Here is a 22101-nt window from a genome sequence, read left to right as displayed (position 1 = left end):
TAACATAACTTTCTGCACTTTTAGTTGTTGAAAGCCAAACTAAGGCGATACATAGTGATTTTGCAATTACATTATACAGACACTACCAAACTGTGTCAAAAAGTGTCATCCAGGAATTTGTGAAAACAAGAAGTTAATAAACTAAATTTATACTTCTATGCCTTTTTTCTTTAAATTCCCTACTTTGACTTCCAGACATGCCGTTGCAAAAACATTTAGCTTGTTGCACTGATGATAAGCTGAGTTAAATCTACAATTAGCACATTCACTTCATATACAAAAAAGTGATGATGACAATTATGCTTCCTTAAGACACATGCAGTCTCGCATATGCTATGTTTGGTGAAAAATATTAGGCAAAATATCAGTAATTTGCTTAAAATGTAAAACAATTGCAGCAAGAAAGCTGGTTGTGCAAGTAAACGCATTTCTGCAGTTGTCCCAATAGAGGGAGCTAATGCTGTTTCATTGTGTTAGGTAATGTATAGAGTTACACTAAGGATATGAAATGGAGAGTCTTGGGATAATAGCTAGTGGGAAAACCCCAGTTAGATTTTACAAAGTGCCTCAAATGATTCTTCAGTGCAAAGTACAAATAACTACTGTCTGCAAATAAGCCTTTGAAACAAAACAAAAGTCAGTTTATCCTTCAGAGTGATAATCTAACGCATATGTATGCATAGATATTTTCATATTTAACTATTTCCAAAATTATTTTTAACTTTCTGTCTTAACTCCTTAAAACTTCTCTATAAAACTTTCCTAACAGGAAGAAGAAGCTAAGCAGCTTGTACGAGATGCCATTGCTGCAGGTATTTTCAGTGATCTTGGGTCAGGAAGTAACATTGATTTGTGTGTGATAATGAAGAATAAGTTGGACTACCTAAGACCTTTTGATACTGCTAATAAAAAAGGCGTCCGGTAAGCAGCTTTTTATTTCCTTTTTGCATTATATTTCTTTGTTAACTTCTTGGAAATTCTACAATCTAAAACTGTATAGTGATGATGCAAAGCTAAGTGATAAGTACAGGGTTACATCTGTAATTTCCTTGTATAGTGAGTTCCAGATCTTTCTTGGACAACTGGGAATTTTCCCTATGGGGACACGGTGTGGGAGTGAGGGGCGGACGGGGAGTGTGGTTGGAGTGATGGAGACAGACTTTGACCGAAGACTGGGTGGGCTATGCAGCCTTTCAACATAAATTGTCCAAGTATGCCTTTGTCAGAGGCTTAATAAGAAGCAAACTTACTAAAGAGGATGAAAACTCATGGAATTGCCTGCATTGAATGTAGTTAATTTTGGAAAGTAGGAAAATTGCAGATGTGCAAATATCATTTACAGAACATCTAATGGTCAGATCCCTGGAGGTAAATACAAATATTACTTCCTTATAAAACACTCTTCGTGTCTCATTTAAGCAGGGAAAGGGGAGGAAGACATTTTCGATATTCAGCCTGAAAGATGGTAGGTTTGATACTTAATGCACAAGTCGAAAATTTAAAACTCTCCAGTGCACAATTGTGGTCATTCAGAACAGATCATGGAACATATAATGACTCAGTGCCGGATTCACAAATATGGAGAAGTGATGTGCCTCACTACTTCTGGTGCAATTATCTGGTTAACCACCTAAATGTAAAATTATAGTTGTTTCTGTACATCAGAAAGAGAGAGAGCGAGAGAGCCTGAAAGATAACTCAGAGAGCTGAGACACAGGTCAAGAAGATTTCAGATGTTATACAAATTTGAAATACTGCAGATGCTGGAAATACTCAGCAAGCCAGGCAGCATCTGTAGAAAGAGAAACATTAAATATTTCAGGTTGGTGACCTTACGTCAGAACGTGTTTTCAGATTTAGTCCCTAGTCTGTGCTCAGTTAGCTGTTCTCAATCAGGATGGCTGCAGGAATACGATAGTTGGAGTGGGTTGCAGAGGAGAAAATTGACCAGAATTTCTGTGCCTGATCCCTGCATTTGTGGACATAGGTTAAGGAAAAACCAGGCTCAGCGGTCATGCTGTCTGGACCTTGTCCACTCCCCACACCTCCACCCCACCACCTCATCCATTCAAATTTTTAAACAACAATGTGGCATTTATAATTGAAACCTGAATGATGAACTCTTGTGTGAGATGCCACTAGATATGTGATGCTCACAGAACCATATCCATACTATAAATTGGTGCTTTTGGTAGATGAGGAGGGAGAATAAATGTCAACACCTAACTTGGAATAACATTGCGTTCAAAGAATCCAAATAAGCACATTCTAATTTTAGGATGCCTTGTATTTGGCAATAATTTTTGAGTATAGTACTAGCCAGTAGATAGACAACAAATCAACAATCAAAGCTAGTCCTGTCCTCAGAAGAATCACATTGTAGTATTTCATTGTTTCAGAGATGTATCTCAGAATTGAGCATTTGAATATTTATTCAACTTGCTTTTGAACAGGGAAAAACAAATTACTTTTTAAATCACTTCTGAAGAAGTCATACAGACACAAATGGTTAATTTTGTTTCTCTTTCCACAGATGCTGCCAGATCTGCTGAGTTTTCCCAGCATTTCCTGTTTTTATTTCAGATTTCCAGCATCCGTAGTATTTTACTTTAATGATGTTGACCAGAGATTTAATTGTATCTAGACTAGAGCAAGAAATGTAATTAAACGATAACAAAGGTACATAAACATTTTGATGTCACTAATTATGCTGTTGTAGAACACCAGCTCATTACTTAAAAGCAAAATACTCTGGATGCTGGAAATCAGAAATAGAAACACAAAATGCTGGAAAAACTCAGCAGGCCTGGCAGCATCTGTGGAGAAACAGAGTTAATGTTTTGAGTCCGTATGACTCCCCTTCAGAGCTAAAGAGAAGTAGAAATATGACGGATTTTATACTGTTTAAGAAGGGTGGAACAGGTGGAAAGACATAGAAGGTCAGGGATAGGTGACAGCTAAGGAGAGATTGACAAAGATGTCATGGACAAAACAAAGGGAGTAATAATGGTAGTGGTAAAGAGTAAAGAAGGAGCTAATAGTATCATAAAGGTAAGACCCCTGCTATCTTACCTTTAAACATTTATTCACTCTACTCAATTTTCAATTAAATTTCTTTAATTTATAACATATATCCAATTTACAAAACCCATTCTTGAAATGTCAAAGAGCTGCTAGCATCTGCCCTCCCCATTTATCTGCCAGAATTGTCCCTGGAGAAAGCTTTGCATAAGACAACAGCTTATTACATAGCCCGCTAATCCAATCTCCTCTCAGTAAATAAACTTCACAGACCAAGAAACATTACTATACTGTTTGATCTCTTGGCCGCACATTGAATGGCCTCCCTCTGTGATATGACTGTCTATTATGCCTTTGCCAGCTCTTTGAAAGACCTATCCAATTAGCCCCATTCCCCTGCTAATTTTCCTTTTCAAGTATGTATCCATTTTGCTTTTGAATATTGCCATTGAATCTGCTTCCACCACCCTTTCAGGCGGTGCATTCCAAATCAAAAGAACTCACTGTGTATTAAAAAAAAGGCTTCCTCCTTACAACCCACTGCCGGTCCTTTTGCCAGTTATCTTAAACCTGTCCTCTTGTTACCAACCCTGCCAGTGGAAATAGTTCATCCCAATGTACTCTTATCAAAACCTCTGAATTTTGCATACTGCTGTCAAATCTCCCCTTAGCCTCTAGGGAGAACGCCCCTAGTAACTGCAATCTCTACGCATAACTAAAATCCCTTATCCTTGGCTCTGTTACAGTAAATCTTCTATGCGCCCTTTCCAAAACCATTACATCCTTCCTAGAATATTGTGCCCAGAACTGGCCACAAGCTGGTTAGATATCACTGGTTTACCATAATTTCCTTGCTTTTGTATGTTATACCTATATTTATAAATACCAAGGAACCCGCATGCTTTTTTAACAGCCTTATCAACTTGTCCTGACACCTTCAAAGAATGATTTATGTGAACTGCCAGGTCTCTTTGTTCCTGCATGCCCTTTAAATTTATACCGTTCAGTTTATATTGCTTCTCCTCATTCTTTCGTTCCAAATGTATCAAATGTTCTCCATAAGTTTTGTTCATTAATGCACTGTATTACTTTTGCATGTTCTTATTATGGAGGCAACAACAGCCATTTTGTCACAGAAGGGTTGTAGAAACAGTAATGAGATCAATGACCAATTTGTTACCAAGGGTGGTGGTGTTTGTAGGAGGAATGTTAACCAGATGCCAGAGCTCCTTAGTCTTTGAAGCTAGGATATCCAATATTCACCTGAAACACTGTAATAGGCACGCAGGTCCTTGGTTTAATACCTCATCTGAAGGTGGATACCTTATCCATATAGCTGTGTTGTACTTTAAATATATCCTTCGCACAAAAAAATCTGATTCAGGTTTCACAGGGATCTCACAAAAAACAGCCTACTTCATATCTGTAACTTGCACCCCTTCCCAAAAAATGAATAAAGTTACACCCTACTGGTTATACATCCCTTGACTCACTGAGCAACATCACAGAAGATGCATTAGTCTGTATAACTCTACTTCTTATCCAGTTTATTGAGAGTAAGGATACCTCTCTCTCCAATTTTGAATTTGCTAAAAATTCCTGGTCTGAATATATTTCAACAGGTAATATATTCCCAGAAATACAATGGATTGTTTGGTTTGGCATTCTTCGAAGCTTACTGAATTATAAATATTTAAAACACACGCTCCCACTTGTTGATTGAATTGGATATTTTATAATATGAATTTTAATGTAAATGTATAACATCTGTTTAGCAGTGCAGATGTTGTGTGGCTGCTGTTATTTCTTCTGACAATATTTACCAGCATAGGAACATAGGACTTAGGAGCAGGAGTAGGTTATTTGGCTTGTCGAACATGCTTCACCATTCAATAAGATCATGACTGATCTGGTTGTGGCCTTTGCTCCACTTTTCTCTCTGCTCCCCATAGCCCTTGAATCCCTTGCCTAACAAAAATCTATCTAACTCAGCCTTGAATAAATTTAAAGACCCAACCTCCATTACCTTCGGGGGAAGAGAATACCACACTTTAATGACCCCCTGAGAGAAAGAAATTTCACCTCATCTCTTAATTAAAAGGGAGACCTCTTTATTCTTAAACTCCGTCCCCAATTTCTAGTTTCCTCCAATAGGATAGCAGATTTCTTTTCTGAAGACTCCACAAAACCATGGTATTGTTTTCAGCAAAGAATTTTGTACATGGGAGAAAATATTTAACTGCAAGAGTGTGAAGCAACTGAAACTAGTTATGTGTACATCTGTTTAAGATAGTTTGTTGATAGTAGCTATATACTTTATCTTTGCTTTTCTAAAAAAAAAATCACAAGAAGTACTGTCATGCCTACAAGAGGATGAGTTGTAGAGGAAAGGTCCCATCAGGAAAATTTTTGTTTCTCTGCTGTAGATAGTCACTATATTACATCATTTTTGTCTCACCAGACAAGGCAACTACAAGTACAGGAGGGGAATAACGGGATTCCTAACGGAAGCGGTTGCTCCACTGGAACTCGAAATTGTGGAGGAAGTTGTACACACAATGGACACTTCCTGAAGAATCTGCCCCTTTTTTTTTACTTCCTTGATGTGGATGTACATTAAAAGCTCCAACAGGTGTCTGTACATTGAAATAAGTGAAATGTGTATACTGGAGACCGGTTCAATTTTTACAAATAAAGTTAGTCTCCAAGATTTCTTTAACATCCACAAAAAGTTGTGTGTTATTTAAATTTACCAGGAGATATGCCCTGCTTGTACAAATAATAGCTAAGTCTCATTGCTACAAAATCCTTCGTTCTGCTATCGTCTGTGCAAGCCCAGCTGGGTTAAAAGATCAGTCAATATCGTTCCTAAATTAGAAAGTCAATGGTCAGGTTTGCATTAAATATGACATTGCTGCTGTCTTAACAGTTGAGTGGGTGTTTGCTTGGCGCAGCAACTTGCAATGTTTATACAATGAAAATGTTTCTTTTCTGTACAGTCACCATTTATTAGACATTACACTGCACACATAAGGTCACTCTGCCAATTAAATGTGAGCAAATTGGTAGTCCATTGAAAACTGACAATTATGATGCAAACCAAATATCAATGTGCCGATTAGTTCAAAGCAAATCCTATCAGATTAGTATGAAAACCCACACGTGCATGTACATGCAGCTTTGTTTGAACCAATGAAATATAACTAATGACCTGTTTTGTATCTTTTTGTTTCCTCTACCACCTGCCGTGCTTGGTAACAGTGAATATTTGGTGACCCAGGTCTTTTTATTGTGGTACACGTCTGATTTTATTATTGTGTTAGCGATATGCCAACATATTCTGAGATTAGTGTTAAACACGCAACATTACTTAGAGTCTGTTTATTTGGGGGATTAAATTATTTAATATGTGCATCACGTCTGTAAGTCAATCATTAATTATGATAACTTGTTGCACCAGTTTAAATGTATATGTCATGGTGGGAGAGTAAACTTATCCTTTAGACATGCCACATAATTATTTAAGTTGTCAATTATTTTTGCCCTCAAATATTCTTGTAGGTTCTGAATCCAAGTAATGTATATAATTCCTGATAATTCGCTGGATTTACTATTTGATTGGATTAGAAAAAAATAAGAAAAACTTACCTTTATTACATCGCAGAATGTCCCAAAGTGCTCCACACACACGGAATCACTTTAAAGTCTGAGCTTAACGTCTCATCTGAAGAATTACATCTCAGGCAACGTAGTTTTCCATTATCCTAGATTTGGCCATGCAGCCATAATCTTCTGAATGCTACCAACTGAGCCATGCTGGTACCAGTAACCACAATATTTGTTAATCTCTAAGTATTGTCAAATATTATGTGACTCCATGTGCAGTGAGCGTTTGCTATAATCTCTCATCAGCAGCAGCAAGTCCCAAAAGGAAATCAAATCACCCATGCACACTGCTTTTCAGGGATATTATGACACAGCCGATGGTAAAGGCTGAGTTGTTCAAATCTCAGAGCGAAACGTGAAACAACTATCTTAACCCATTTTTGTAATTTGTATGTTTCGAGATGCAGGCTTTGAACTCAGTAGCAATAAGACCACCGAGTCTTGAGAGGTTTTTTATAAAACTAAATTAAACTTTTATTGATACAAAAAAGATTGTAACCCATACATACGTCTACAAAATTACTACTATAACTACAAAAATCCCCTAATTAATCTGACTCTCAATTACACCTCCGTTAAGGCAAAAGTAAATCTTATAGATTTAAAGAGACACTTGGCAGAGCACACCTTGGACAGTCGCATTCAAAATAAGTTTCTTTCAGTTCTGGGTCCTTGCAGACAGACTTGAGGCTTAACAGGCTGGAGGCTTCTCACACATTTTGGATCTTAAAATGCCTCTGCATTACACATAATCTCCTTTCTCCTTTATACATATCTTTCTCTTTGAATGTAAATTTTTCATTATATCATTAGGCTTTTAATTTTACCTCTTCTAAAAATAACATCCTTTGATTTCACCAATTTTATTAATAGGCTGAAAAACAACACATTGCTTGGCACCTTCTAGCTAGGTGTAAGATTTCACCCGCAATCTTGAATGGTTTCTTTTAACAAATGCAAATTTACATTTTACCTTCCTTACGTTTATGTAATTAACATTTCAAAGCCACTATACATCAAAGCACCCAGACTAGCTGGCTTTAATCCAATTAAGACAGAAACAGACACACACATGGACACAGATCCCACTAAAGCTCTATTTTAGAAAATCATTTCCAATAGCATTATAGACAATATCTCTTCATGACGTCCTCCCTATCAAAAAATGAACTGTCATAATTCTAAAAGACAGCTCTTTTTTTATTAACCCATCTTACACTATCTCCTATACTTAACTATATACTTACGCTATTCCTTTACCAGATGCATGCATTAACATAACTATACAAATCCATGGTATGAGCAGAAATCATTCCAATTCAGTGTCCAGGTTTTAAAATGTCCAATTTTCCATTTAAGCTTAACTCTTGATAGCGCATCTGCAATCAGATTCTCTCTACCAGCCACGTGTATAACCTGTAGATTAAACGGTTGCTGTAATAAACTCCATCTGAATAGCCTTGCACTTCTGTCTTGAGATTTGCCCAGAAACTTTAAAGGATTGTGATCTGTATAACCAATTGTTTCTGATGAATTGTTTGCCACACAGATTTCAAAATGCTGCAATGCTAACACCAAACCTAACGTCTCCTTTTCAATCGTTGAATATCTTCTCTGTTGTGCATTCAACCTCCGTGAAAAATACCCTATCAGATTTTCAATTCCAGTGCCGCCATCTTGTAACAGTACCGCCCTGATGCCTATATTGCTTGCGTCAACGGCCAACTTAAATTGCTTGGTGTAATTGGGTACTGCCAACACTGGTGTTGCAGTTAATACAGTTTTCAAACTATCAGATGATTTCTGACACTCCTGTGTCCATTGAAACTTCTTGTTCTTTAACAGTTCAGTCTGTGGAGTGACCACACGGCTAAAGCTTGGTACCAATTTCCAGTAAAACCCACTCATGCCCAGAAATCTCAAAAATTCTCAATTTGTTATAGGCACTGGGAAATCCACAATAGCCTTGACTTTTATATCTCTTAGAGCCACCTTATCATGTCCAATGGTATGACCTAGATACGTAACTTGCGCTTTTGCAAATTCACTTGTTTATCAGTCTTTGAAATGTCGCAGGTGCATTCTTCATACCAAATGACATGACTTTAAACTGATATAGTCCATCTGGCATCACAAAAGCTGATATCTCCTTTGCTCTCTCCGATAACGGTACTTGCCAATGCCCTTTTAGCAAGTCAATCTTTGTGATAAATTTTGATTGTCCCACTTTCTCAATACAATCCTCCAACCGTGGTATAGGATATGAATCCGCTTTTGTCACCATATTCACCTTTCGATAGTGCACACACAGTCTTTGTGTTCCATCCGGTTTCGGTATCAGTACAAGTGATTCCAGTTACTGCAACTAGACTCGACGATATCATTTTGAAGTATGAAATCGATTTCTTTCTGTACTTGTGATAACTTTGCCAGATTTAATCTATAAGGATGTTGCCTTATCAAAGATGAAACTTCTACAGAGACATCACGTGTAGCTAAATTCATCCTCCCCAACTTATTCCCTCAAATATGTTTGTGTGACTGCAATAGCTTTTCCAAATCACTTTGACACTTATCTGGAAGGTAACAATATTTCATTTAAATTTTCAAGTACCCCCTCATTATCCAATTTGATTAGAGGGAAATCAATTTCAGAGTCCTGCATTTCTACCTCTTTCTCATCATCTACCACCATTAATACCTCATTTTGCTCCTCTTTCCTGTCAAAGTACTTTTTAAGCATATTTACATGACACACCCTCTGTTTCTTTCTTCTATCTGGAGTATTTATTAAATAATTTATTTCACTCGATTTTTTTTAAAATCCTGTAAGGCCCACTAAATCTTGCCTTTAATACATCACTCAGTACTGGTAACAGAACTAGCACTTTCTCTTCAGCAATAAAACTGCAAGCTTTGGCTTTCCTATCTGCCTTCACTTTCATCACTTGCTGTGATATCTTTAAATGTTCCCTTGCCAACTCTCGTACTCTATCTAATCTTTCTCTGAAGTTTGATACATAATCCAGGAGAGTGGTTTCTGGATTTTGACCCATCAATTTCAGTGGCCCCCTTACCTCATGACCATAAACTAGCTCAAAAGGGCTAAAACCAGTCGATGAATTAGGAGAATCTCTAATAACAAATAACAACAATGGAATTCCTATAGCCCAATCCTGTGGATATTGCTGACAGTATGCTTTCATCATGGTTTTTAAAGTTTGATGCCATCTTTCCAAAGCCCCTTGTGACTAAGGATGATAAGCTGTTGACTGTTCATTACTTCCTTAAACAGCTGTGACATAAAATTTGAACCCTGGACTGATTATATTTCTTTCAATAAACCATATCTTGTAAAAAAAAACAAAATTAGTTAACTCTTCCACAATCTTTTTAGTTGTAATATTTCTTAAAAGTATTGCTTCAGGAAACCTGGTAGACACGTCCATTATTATCAGTAAGTACTGATTTCCACTTTTAGTCTTAGGGAGGGGTCCTACACAATCAATCACGACCCTAGTAAAAGGCTCTTCAAATGATGGTATTGGGATGAAAGGTGCTGACTTAATCACTGATGTGGATTCCCTATCACCTGACGTGCAAGATGTTCTACAGTATTTGACTACATCCCTATGCAATCTTGGCCAATAAAAATATTTCTGTGCTTTTGACTGTGTTTTTCTAATTCCTAAATGCATTGGAATTTCTTGAGCAATCTTCAGAATCTCATTTCTATACCCTAATGGGATAACATTCTGATGTACCTCCCTCCAGCTTTCATTTGATGAGACATGATCTGGCCTCCATTTTCTCATTAAAATGTCACCCTTAAGGTAAAAACATTCTGGTGTACATTTTACTTCTGTTTTTGAGTCAGCTTTCTGATATAACTGTTTTAATTGCAAATCCTCTTGCTGCAACTCAATTAACTGCCTTGAGTTAAACACTTCAGCTGAAGTGTCCTCTCCTGTCTCTGAACAATGTTATCAAACACTGTGCCTGCTAATTGGATTTCAATACCTTCTGCCTTTGCATTGTCTGTCCTCCTCGTTTTTCTTGCTTCAACACGTGTGCCTGTGATCTCGTTATCTCACATTCCAGGATGCTCCTTCTGTAACACCTCTGTTGAAACACTTCTAAAGGCTGCTCAACTACCATATGTATCACCTACATTTGTGATTCAGCTATATAATTACCCAGAATAAATTGAACCCCTGCAATGGGCAATTTTTCCACCACACCAACAGTCACTTTGCCAGTTTTCCAACTTAGGCTTTAAGCTTACCTTCCACGATGGAATAGGTTTAGCATCTCCATGAACCCCACTTGTTATCACCTGTTCCTGCAATACTCCCTCTAAACAACAAGTATCACTATCCCACAACATTAAGAGGATTGACTAGCCCCGTGTCTCTTAAAGTTTTAACATCTTTACTTACTCCACCCTGTGCACATGGAAAGACTTTCCCTTCACACAACATATTTAAACATTTCTGCAACCTGCTCCTCAGAACCCACAGTACTTTTACTTCCAGAACTTTTCTGCACCCAAATAATTCCAGAAGATTCTCCCTGCAATTTCCAACACACTGACTTTGTGTGCCCCATTTTATTGCAATGAAAATACATCAACTTTCGAATGCCACTTCTACCCTCAGCACCTTTTTATCCTGGAAAAAAAACTTCCTGGGAATTTCCAGCTACTCCTCTTCCCTGGCTACCTACCTTCTTTTCACCTTCCCACTTTCTATCCTTTTTGGATTTAAAGGGGTGGCAAAAAAAGGTTTAGCTCTATGCAGTAACTCATAATCATCAGCTACCTCTGCTGCTTGCCTTACAGAATCAACCCTCTATTCCTCCACATGAGTTCTCACCACCAAAGGAATTAAATCTTGAAATTCTTCCAAAAGAATAACTTCTCTAAGAGCTACATATGTTGTCTCTATTTTTAATGCCCATATCCACCGGTCAAAATTACCTTGTTTTACCCTTTCAAACTCAATATAAGTTTACCCAGGCTGTTTTCTCATATTCCTAAATTTCTGCCTATATGCTTCAGGAACCAGCTCATATGTGCTCAAAATAGCCTTTTTTGCCACATCCTAATTCACCGACATATCTACTGATAGTGAAGCATATACCTCATGCGCTCTATCCACCAACCTGGATTGTAACAATAATGTCCAGTTTTCCTGTGGCCATTTCATCTGTTTGGCTATCTCCACAAATGAAATAAAGAATGCTTCAACATCCCTTTCCTCAAAGTTTGGAAAAGCTTGTACAAATTTAAACATCGCCTCGCTGAGTTCTACTCTGGAGATAAGCCGTTTCTCACCTCCTGGTGTCTTTTTTTAACTGCCAACATCTTCAATTGGAATTCTCTCTCTTTTTCTCTTTCCTCATTCTCTATCTTCACAATTTCTAACTCCCTTTCCTGTTTTCTTTCTCCTGATTTTCTGCCTGTTCCCTTTCGAATGCCCTGTCTCTTTCCCTTTCTTCCAATTCAATCGTTTTCATTTTCAACTGAATTTGAGCCCATTCCAACGAACCCCGCCCGCCCGCCCCCTTGGAGGACTCTATCTCTCAGGTATTCCTTCCAATTTCAAATGCTGTGCTATCACGTCAATTATGCCAGATTTCCTACCCCCCACTAGTAATCCCAATTGTAATTTATCCGCCAACTCTGTTAACTTATTCTCGGATACTTTTTGTAACCCAATCAGAGTTATATCTTCTACTTCCAAAAAAGATTTAGCCAGGGATACAGCCGTTTTTTGCAATCTCACCACTTCAAAAATACCTCACTCCTGAATTCAAAGTGCTTCTCGTACTCGTAGCCTTACGATTCACCATGCCAAAAAAACCGGGGAATTACAAATATATCCCGCAAAGGGCCCCCAATTATTATGACACAGCCGATGGTAAAGGCTGGGCTGTTCAGATCCCAGAGGGAAACTTGAAACAACTGTCATAACCCATTTTTGCAATTTGTATGTTTCGAGATGCAGGCTTTGAATTCAGTAGTAATAAGATCACTAGGTCTCAAAGGCTTTTATAAAACAATATTAATACGAGAAAGATTGTAAACACATATATACACCTACAAAATTACTACTATAATAACTACAAAAATCCCCTAATTAATCTGACTCTCAATTACACCCCGGCAACAGTAAATCTTATAGATTTAAAGAGACACTTGGCAGAGCACACCTTGGACAGTCGCATTCAAAATGAGTTTCTTTCAGTTCTGGGTCCTTGCAGACAGACTTAAGGCTTAACAGGCTGGAGGTTTCTCACATATTTTGGATCTTAAAATGCCTCTGCATTACACACAATCTCCTTTCTCCTTTATACATATCTTTCTCTTTGAATGTAAATATTTCATTGTATCATTAGGCTTTTAATTTTACCTTTTCTAACAATGAAATCCTTTCATTTCACCAATTGTATTAATAGGCTGAAAAATAACACATTGCTTGTTGTCTAGGGGAAAGATTTCACCCGTAGTCTTGAATGGTTTTCAACAATTGAAAATTTACACTTTACCCCTTTACCTTCCTTTCGTTTATCTGGTTAACATCTCAAAACATATACATCAAAGCCCCCAGACTAGCTGGCTTCAATCCAATTAAGACACACATAGGGCAACATTCCCCCCCCCATCTAATCAGGGGGGAAGTGCGGGAGTGGCTGCGGGTGGGTGGCCTTCCGATCGGGGGCGCCGCCATTTTGCGTGGATGGGCCAATTAAGGCCCGCCCAGCGTGACGTCTGCCAGGAAGCACTATGTGCTCCCTGTGTGGGCGGGAGGGGGTTGGATTCCCTCAGCCGGGTGTGCACTCTTTCGCATATGCACGCAAAGTGCTGCCTCAGGGAGACTCTCCAATTTGAAACTTTAAATAAAGGTATTTTAAAAATTTCCTTGCCATGTCCCCTCGTGTGACACTGTCACATGGGAGTTGGGACATGTTCATAACTTTTACTGAAACCTTTAATAAAAATTTAAATATTTATCCTGCCCGTAGATGAGGTTTCATGCTTTTCCTGAGGCCCGCTAGGGCTCCCGGCCTGCCTGCCAACCCTAAGATTGGATGGGCAGGTCCATCAATCAGGTCAATTACTTTTTTTAATGGCCTTAATAGGCCGTTGACAGTTTGGCGGATGTGCAGCCAATTCTGCTACGCACCTGCGAACTGGAAGTCTAAATGACGAGGGGTGACATCGGGACACACACCTGATGTCCCCCTGCATCATTTTAACGCGTCAGCGAGCGGGCTCCGCCCCCACTCTCCAACCGGAATATGTTGCCCGTATACACAGACCCCACTAACTCTACTTTAAAAAATAATTTCCAATAACATTATAGATATTAATATCTCTTCATGACAAGGGAATAGATGTGACTTTAAAGCTAACATTCTCATAACAAATTTGTCAAGTATAATATCTTCTCCTGCCCATAAAGACATACTGATTTTCCCCTGATGACTTCATCTATCTTGAGGCTTCATGATGCTGTTCTTCAGCCTGGTCTCTAAACAATGACGTAGAACCACTGATGTTCAACAAAGTGCAGCTAGGAAGGAAAGAGCAAACTAAACATGAGTTGGACTCCATGGATGAATAGACAAAAGAGAACGATTGAGGGTTAGGAAAGAGATACATAGCAGAGCATGATGAGCAAGAATACAAAGAGATTAGGAGTGAAGTCAGAAACCACTTGAGAAAGAGGAACTATGAAATTATCGAGGAACATGAAACAAATATTTCACAGGCATATCAATAAAAAAAAAGGAAAGTTCTGATGGGACCAGGATCATTAAGGGATATGCAGAAAATTACCACAGAGAACGATAGAGGAGTGACAAAAATATTAAATAATTTCGCTTTGGTATTTATTAGGGTGATAAAACAAATAGTCATGGTATTGGACGGTGAGGTGAATAGTGAACTAAGTTCACTTAAGATAAAAAGGGGAATATATTGAATAAACTAATCAAACTCAAAAGAGGACAAAGAACCTGGTCCAGATGGATTGTATCGATGGTAGAATTTTATGACCCCTCTTGCTGGCGGGATTTTATGGCCCCAGTGAAGTCGATGGAGTTTCGAGTGGCTCGCTGCATTTTCCAGCCCCAACCCTGCCATGACAGGGCTGTAAAATTCCACTCTTTGTATCTTAAAAGTATCTAGGGAAATGATAGTAGAGGCATTACTACTCATATTTAATACCTCATTAAAAGGTGCAGTGTCAGAGGACTGGCAGATACTAATGTAATCCTTATATTTAAGAAGGGGGACAGAACATGCCCCTGTAATTATAAACTGGTTAGCTTAACATGAAAAATAAAGGAATCCTTATTGAAGAAGAGAATAGAAGAACTCCTGGAAATGGGAAATATAATAATGAATAACTATCATGGATTTCAAAAGGGAAACTCTTGATAGACCAATCTTATTGAAATTTTTTAAGGAAGTAACAGAGCAGCAATGGTAATGTAGTAATTTATCTGGATTTCCAAAAATCCTTCAATAAGGCACCCCATAATAGACTGAGGAGTTGGAGGGGAAAGATCCAGTTGTTGTGGTCCATGCAGGTACCAACGATATAGGTAGAACAAGGAAAGAGGTTCTGCTGAGGGAATACGAGCAGGTAGGGGCTAAATTAAAAAGCAGAACCAAAAAGGTAATAATCTCCGGATTACTACCTGAGCCACGAGCTAATTAGCACAGGGTCAATAAGATTAAAGAGGTAAATGCGTGGCTCAAAGATTGGTGTGGGAGAAATGGGTTCGAATTCATGGGACATTGGCACCAGTACTGGAGAAAGAGGGAGCTATTCCTTTCGGATGGGCTCCACTCGAATCATGCTGGGACCAGTGCCCTGGCAAATTGCGTAACTAGGGTTGTAGATGGGGTTTTAAACTAAATAGTTCGGGGGGAGGGGGTTCTGTTGCATGGAAATATAAAAAATCAAAGATTAAGGAGAGGGTAAGAGTGCAGGTTAGTGACGAGGCTGATTGCTACCAAAAAGTGAAAGGAAGAGACAGTGTGTGTGAACGCCATATTGCACCAAAGAATCATATAAGAGCAGGGAAAGTTGACAAAAGGGCAAACTTAAAGGCTTTTTATCTGAGTGCACGTAGCATTCGGAATAAAACTAATGAGTTAACAGCGCAAATAGAGATAAATAGGTATGATTTGGTGGCGTTCACTGAGACGTGGTTACAGGGAGAACAGGTTTGGGAGTTGAATATCGAAGGGTACTCAGTGTTTCGGAAGGATAGGCAGGAAAGAAAAGGAGGTGGTGTAGCTTTGTTAGTGAAGGAAGAGATCAGTGCTATAGTGAGGAATGATATAGGTACTGGAGAACAAGACGTGGAGTCAGTCTGGGTAGATATAAGAAATAGCAAGGGAAAGAAGTCCCTGGTGGGAGTAATCTATAGGTCCCCAAACAGTAGTTTAGCAGTAGGGCACGGTATAAACCAGGAAATACTGGGAGCATGTAAGAAAGGCATGGCAATAATCATGGGTGATTTTAATATGCATATAGACTAGACTAATCAAATTGGCAAGGGTAGCCTCGAGGGAGAGTTCACAGAGTGTATTACAAATTGTTTCTTGGAGCAATATGTTGTGGAACCAACCAGGGAGCAGGCTATTCTGGATTTTGGTTTCGTGTAATGAGATGGGATTAATTAAGCAAAATACTGCGGATGCTGGAAATCTGAAACAAAAACAAAAATACCTGGAAAAACTCAGCAGGTCTGACAGCATCTGCGGAGAGGAACACAGTTAACATTTCGAGTCCGTATGACTCTTCAACAGAACTAAGGAAAAATAGAAATGAGATGAAATATAAGCTGGCTGAGGTGGGGTGGGACAGGTAGAGCTGGATAGAGGGCCAGTGATAGGTGGAGGCAAAGAAGACATTGCCAAAGATGTCATAGACAGAAGGACAAAGAGGTGTTGACGGTGGTGATATTAGCTACGGAATGTACTAAAGGTGACATTAAGGGTAGAAAGCAGGACAAGCAAGTGACAGATAGCCCTAGTGGGGGTTGGGTAGGGGGAAGGGATCGAAATGGGCTAAAAGGTGGAGATAAAACAATGAATGGAAATACATGTAAAAGTAATAGAAATAGGTGGGAAAAGAAAAAAATATAAAAATATATATTAAAAAATATAAATTATTGGAAAAAGGGGGATCGGAAAGGGGGTGGGGTTGGAGGAGAGAGTTTATGATCTGAAGTTGTTGAACTCAATGTTAAGTCCCGAAGGCTGTAAAGTGCCTAGTCGGAAGATGAGGGTCGTGAATCTGTGGAATTCACTACCTCAGAGTGCAGTGGATGCCAGGATGCTGTATAAATTTAAGGAGAGGATAGACAGGTTTTTAATTAGTAATGGGTTGACAGGTTATGGGGAGAGGGCAGGAAATTGGAGTTGAGGCCGAAATGAGATCAGCCATGATCGTATTGAATGGCGGGGCAGGCTCGAGGGGCTGAATGGCCTACTCCTGCTCCTAGTTCTTACGTTCTTATCAGAGAATGTAAAGTCAGGGCTGAAGCTGCAGAACAGATTGCGAGTTGGCTTCAAGACAGAAAGCAGAGAGTGTGACTAAAGTGTAGTTATTTAGAGTGACAGAAGGTGGCAAGTGGTGTTCCACATAGATCAGCGCTGGGATCACTACTGTTCACAATTTACAGTAACGATTTAGACTTTGGAATCAAAAGTACAATTTCTATATTTGTGGGTGACACTAAATTAGGGCCAATGGCCAATACTGAGGAGGGTGGCAATAAATTACATATGAATTAGGAACAGGAGAAGGCCACTCAGCCCCTCGAGCCTGCTCTGCCATTCATTAAGATCATGGCTGATCTGATTATAACCTCAACCCCACATTTCCGTTTACCTTTGATAACCTTTCACCCACTTGCTTATCAAGAATCTATCTGCCTCTGCCTTAAAAATATTTAAAGACTCTGCTTCTACCGCCTTTTGAGTTAGAGAGTTCCAAAGATTCACAAACCTTGGAGAGAAAAAAATTATCCCCATGTCTGTTTTAAATGGGAACCCCCTTATTTTTAATCTAGTTCTAGAGGAGGGCATTAATCAACTCACAGAGTGGGCAAGTAATTGGCAAATGAAGTTTAACACATAAATGTGAGGTAGTACGTTTTAGTAGGAAAAATAGGGAGATCACTTATTACTTGGAAGGTACATATCTAGGTGGGGTCCAGGAACAAAGGGACCTCAGAGCACAATGCACCAGTCACTAGAAGTTGTGCCACAGGTTAGCAAGGCCATAAAAAAAAGGCAAACCAAGCACTCGGCTTTATTTCTAGAGAGATAGAATTGAAAAGTAGGGAAGTTATGCTAAACCTGCATTGAACCTTGGTTTGACTACACTTGGAGTATCGCATGTAATTATGGTCACCGTATTATAAGACCAATGTAGAGGCACTGGAGAGGATGCAGAGAAGAGTTACAAGGATGATACCAGAAATGTGTGGATATACATATCGGGAAAGGATTGACAGGTTGGGTCTCCTCTTGAAAAAAGGCTGAGGGGTGACCTTCAAAGCTGTGTCTTTAAAATTATGACATGTTTTGTTGGGGTGAATAGGGAGAGAATGTTTCCTCTTGTAGGGAAGAGCATTACTAGAGGCTGTCAATATAAGATAGTCACAAAGAAATCCAGTAAGGAATTCAGACAAAACTCCTTTATCCAATGAGTGGTAAGAATATGGAACTCGCTACTATAGGGGGCCGTTGGATAGTATTGATGCATTTAAGAGGAAGCTAGACGAGCATTTGAGGGAGAAGAATGGTAGATTTAGATGAGAAAAGATGGGAGGAGCCTCTATTGCAGCATAAACACCAGCATGGACTGGTTGGACCACATGACTTGTTTCTGTGATGTAAAGCCTAAATAATCTTATGTAATATTTTACCATCAATTGATGTCAGATTTACCAACTTGTGCTGTTTTGTAAAAATAGGTGTCGTGTTCCCTACCTGTAATCCTTGATACAATTCCCAATCCTAATAATTTCCTAAAGTTCCTCATTAGAATGTGACCAATTTTGTGAGCGAAAGGCCAATTCCTTAAAAAACTGCCGTGTGTGACTCAAGCAGCTGTTCACCAAATTAGCAAAATGCTTTGAAAATTCTTTTGGCGCTGCAATAATAAATTGACAAACACCTTGTCAGCGGCAACAGTGACCAATTGGAAGAGGAAACAACGTATGCATTTAAAATGCTGAAATGTATGAATAATGGTCAATCTAGGTTTTGGGATTTTAAAATTAAACTGCTGGGTGGAAAATAGGGCGGGGGGTCCAAATTTGTGAGCCTGGAGCAAGGCGAAAGCATGATCTCCTTACAGCCCACCACACTAGTGGATATATATGAGGTGGATTCCCATCAAAAGTAATTAATGTGTGATAAGTAATAGAAGGAAATCGGAGAAACCTCTGACTGTGAAAGGAATTGAAGTTATAGAACACTGCAATTCCAATCCTGTTGGGGGCCCAGGAGTACTTCCATGGAATGCAGTCTGCGATTATAATGGCAGGTTTACACCTTTAGAGTTTGAATTTTTTTTCCTTGAAACTGTACATATTTTTGGGTTCCTTGGGAGGTTAAATAAGCTTGGGAAGGTTCATAACAGCACAGAGCGTATTTTTTTTTTCAAGGGGAATGTAACATAATTGTTTCTTGTACACCAAAACATCCTTGAAGCAGAACAAAACAGAATCATCGACTTGCCGAAGAATTAGTCTGTGTTCTTTTGGGGCTTGGGGAGGGCAATAGTGTTAACCCACAAAGTCTCCATCGAATTCTAAGTAGCTGCTGAGTGATAGATAATATGTCTCTTACCACTTGTACAAGTGCACTGGTTATTTTCTCAATAAGTTACAGATCCATATCTATATCACACACTGGTTGTACCCCTAATGTGATATTTGGCCCTGTCAGGGCTCTCTGGAGAGAGCTGTTGTTGTTTTATGTTATTGCAGTGTTGCCAGTTTGGTAGCGTGCAGAAATCCAATGAACTCCTTTGAAGACAAGCTTCATTGATATTTTTTGACTCTACTAGGTAAAGTTTACTGTTTGAGGACTAGCATTCAAATCCAGCTATTGAGATTCTTATCAAGTGACATTATCATGACTTGTCTATAAGCTATGAAACTAAGAGTTGGAAGCAAATACAAAATATGAGTTCTTTGAAATACAGCCTAATGCCAAGGAGATCTCCCTTGCTCCATCAAAGATATCAATCAAGATAGGGTGAACTTGCTTTTACTTTCAACTACAAATACAAAATGTCTTATCCCTTCATGAGAAGCTAGTATCAAACTAAGCTGCCGCACAATACAGAATTCTAGGCTCACTGATTTAGAAAGTGTCATTACATTGGTAGCCTAGCACACAGGAGGCACAGAACATAGCAACAAACCTCAGTGAAAGCATGATTCAGATTGACTAATAAATTCTTCAATGAAGTAGTCTCCATGATAGTTGGAAGATGGAACTCCATAAATTAACATTTGCTTTGAGTGAGAATATAGAAAACACCAGTTCACTTCAATAGCTTAAAACCAGTACTCTTACAAGATTAAACTGTCCCCTCCTGGCATTTGAAATATCAAATATGTTTGTTACCTTCTCCCAGTCTTAAGGTTTCTTTGCAAATTATGGGGAGAACGATGAGGGATCTACTGGGAAAAATGTAGCAATGTCAAAATAAAATGCTTCAAAGAAAAAGGCAGCCGAAAGAGAAAAGCCACAACTAGCAATGAGTAAAGCTGTGAGACTCGATTGTATTTATAAATGTATTCATTATTCCAGCAAATAGGTTATCAAAAGAAAATTATGCACCTTTAAGAGTACAGCTGAGGATAAACTAGCATCAGATTCCTGGAAAGAGACTTGCATTTATATAGAACCTTTTGTGACCACTGAACATCTCAAAGCACTTTACAGCCATTGATGTACTTTTGAAGTGTAGTCACTGTTGTACTGTAGGAAATGTGGCAGCCAATTCGTGTCCAGCAAGATCCCACAAACAGCAATGTGTTAATGACCCGGTAACCTGCTTTGGTGATGTTGATGAAGGGGAAATGTTGGCCATGTCACTGGGGATAACTCCCCTGTACTTTTTTTCAAAATAGTGTTGGGGGTTATTACATCCACCTGAGAGGGCAGCTGTGGCCTCAGTTTTAATGCCTCATCCAAAAGACAGCACCTCCAACTGTGCAGCACACCTTGAGTGCTACACTGGATAATCAACTTTGATTTTTGTGCTGAAGTCCTGTAGTGGGACATGGATGCATGATCTTCTGACTTAGAGACAAGAGTGGGAACAATTGAGCCAGCGCACCTGATTTGGAGCCATTCAGCCCATCATGCCTATACTGGAATAGACATTTATTTAAGGATACACGTTGTGAATTTCTTTTCAACTTCTGATTTCTGTTGGCTTACCACAGACTGACTTCATCTTTATCTGTCACAAATTTTGATTGTTAAAAATAGAAATATGGCTAGTGTGACTTAACATTTCTCACCACGTAACATAAAAATAATCTCAAAAATGTATCTAGGTTCTGCAGTCGCCTTGTGTATTAGATGGTAAATTTGTTCAGGGTCTTTAGATAATTCATTCTCAATATTGGGAAGGGCTACATTTCTTGTCAATCTTTGGTTCACCTTCAGAAGGCGATGGATGGAACACCTTGAAATGCTGCAGTCCATGCGATGAAGGAACTCCCTCGATGCAGTTAGGTAGAGAGTTTGAGTATTTTGAGGCAGAGATGCAGGCAATATATTTCCAAGTAGAAATCATGTGTGACTTGGAGGGGAACTTGGATAGGGTGGAGTTTCCGATTTGCTCTGCTCTGTCCCTACCGTGCCCTCCGAGATGGTGGTGGTCATGGGTTTGGAAGGTGCTACCAAAGAAGCCTTGGTGAGTTGCTGCTGCATCCTGCAGATCAGAGGTTCTCCACTCGGGATTTGTAAGTAAATTTCAGGTGATTCAAAGTAGATTTGCCCCGGTAGTGGTCCCCAGGAATCGGCTTTTCCTGTCTGTAGTTTCTCCTGCTCTGCTGTGTCTTGAGATGGTTGGAGTAGTTTCAAATACAAAGGCTACATGCACTGATTCTCACTGTTGAACATTGCTTACAATGTGGCTGGGCGAGTTACTCTGCATGTAACTGGCATCCAGGGATTTGTCTCAGTAAGTTTTTTTTGGTGATTGCTTCTTCATTCATACATTTAGCCCAGTCACTGCTTTTAACAATTAAATAAAGTAAGGGGAGTTGGAACTTCCTTAAATCAGACTTGAGGACAGGAAAATCAGTGACTTAAAAACAAAGAACTACTGCGGATGCTGGAAATCCAAAACA

At 39.0% G+C, this 22101-nt stretch overlaps 1 protein-coding gene across 1 annotated transcript in view; it reads left to right on the top strand.

The window, feature by feature from the left end:
• psmb7 (proteasome 20S subunit beta 7) overlaps positions 1–5752 on the top strand; it is a 74839-nt gene extending 69087 nt beyond the window's left edge. Inside the window, exons 7-8 of the mRNA XM_078549876.1 lie at positions 770–921; positions 5483–5752. Coding sequence (XP_078406002.1) covers positions 770–921; positions 5483–5594 — 264 coding nt within the window. The 3' untranslated portion in view covers positions 5595–5752. The remainder of the gene's footprint in view (positions 1–769; positions 922–5482) is intronic.
• The last annotated feature ends 16349 nt before the right edge of the window (positions 5753–22101 follow it).

Source organism: Cetorhinus maximus, chromosome 10 (genome assembly GCF_964194155.1).
Source record: "Cetorhinus maximus chromosome 10, sCetMax3.hap1.1, whole genome shotgun sequence".
In the NCBI taxonomy this organism is placed as follows: Eukaryota; Metazoa; Chordata; class Chondrichthyes; order Lamniformes; family Cetorhinidae; genus Cetorhinus; species Cetorhinus maximus.
This window is presented reverse-complemented; position numbering and strand designations above follow the sequence as displayed.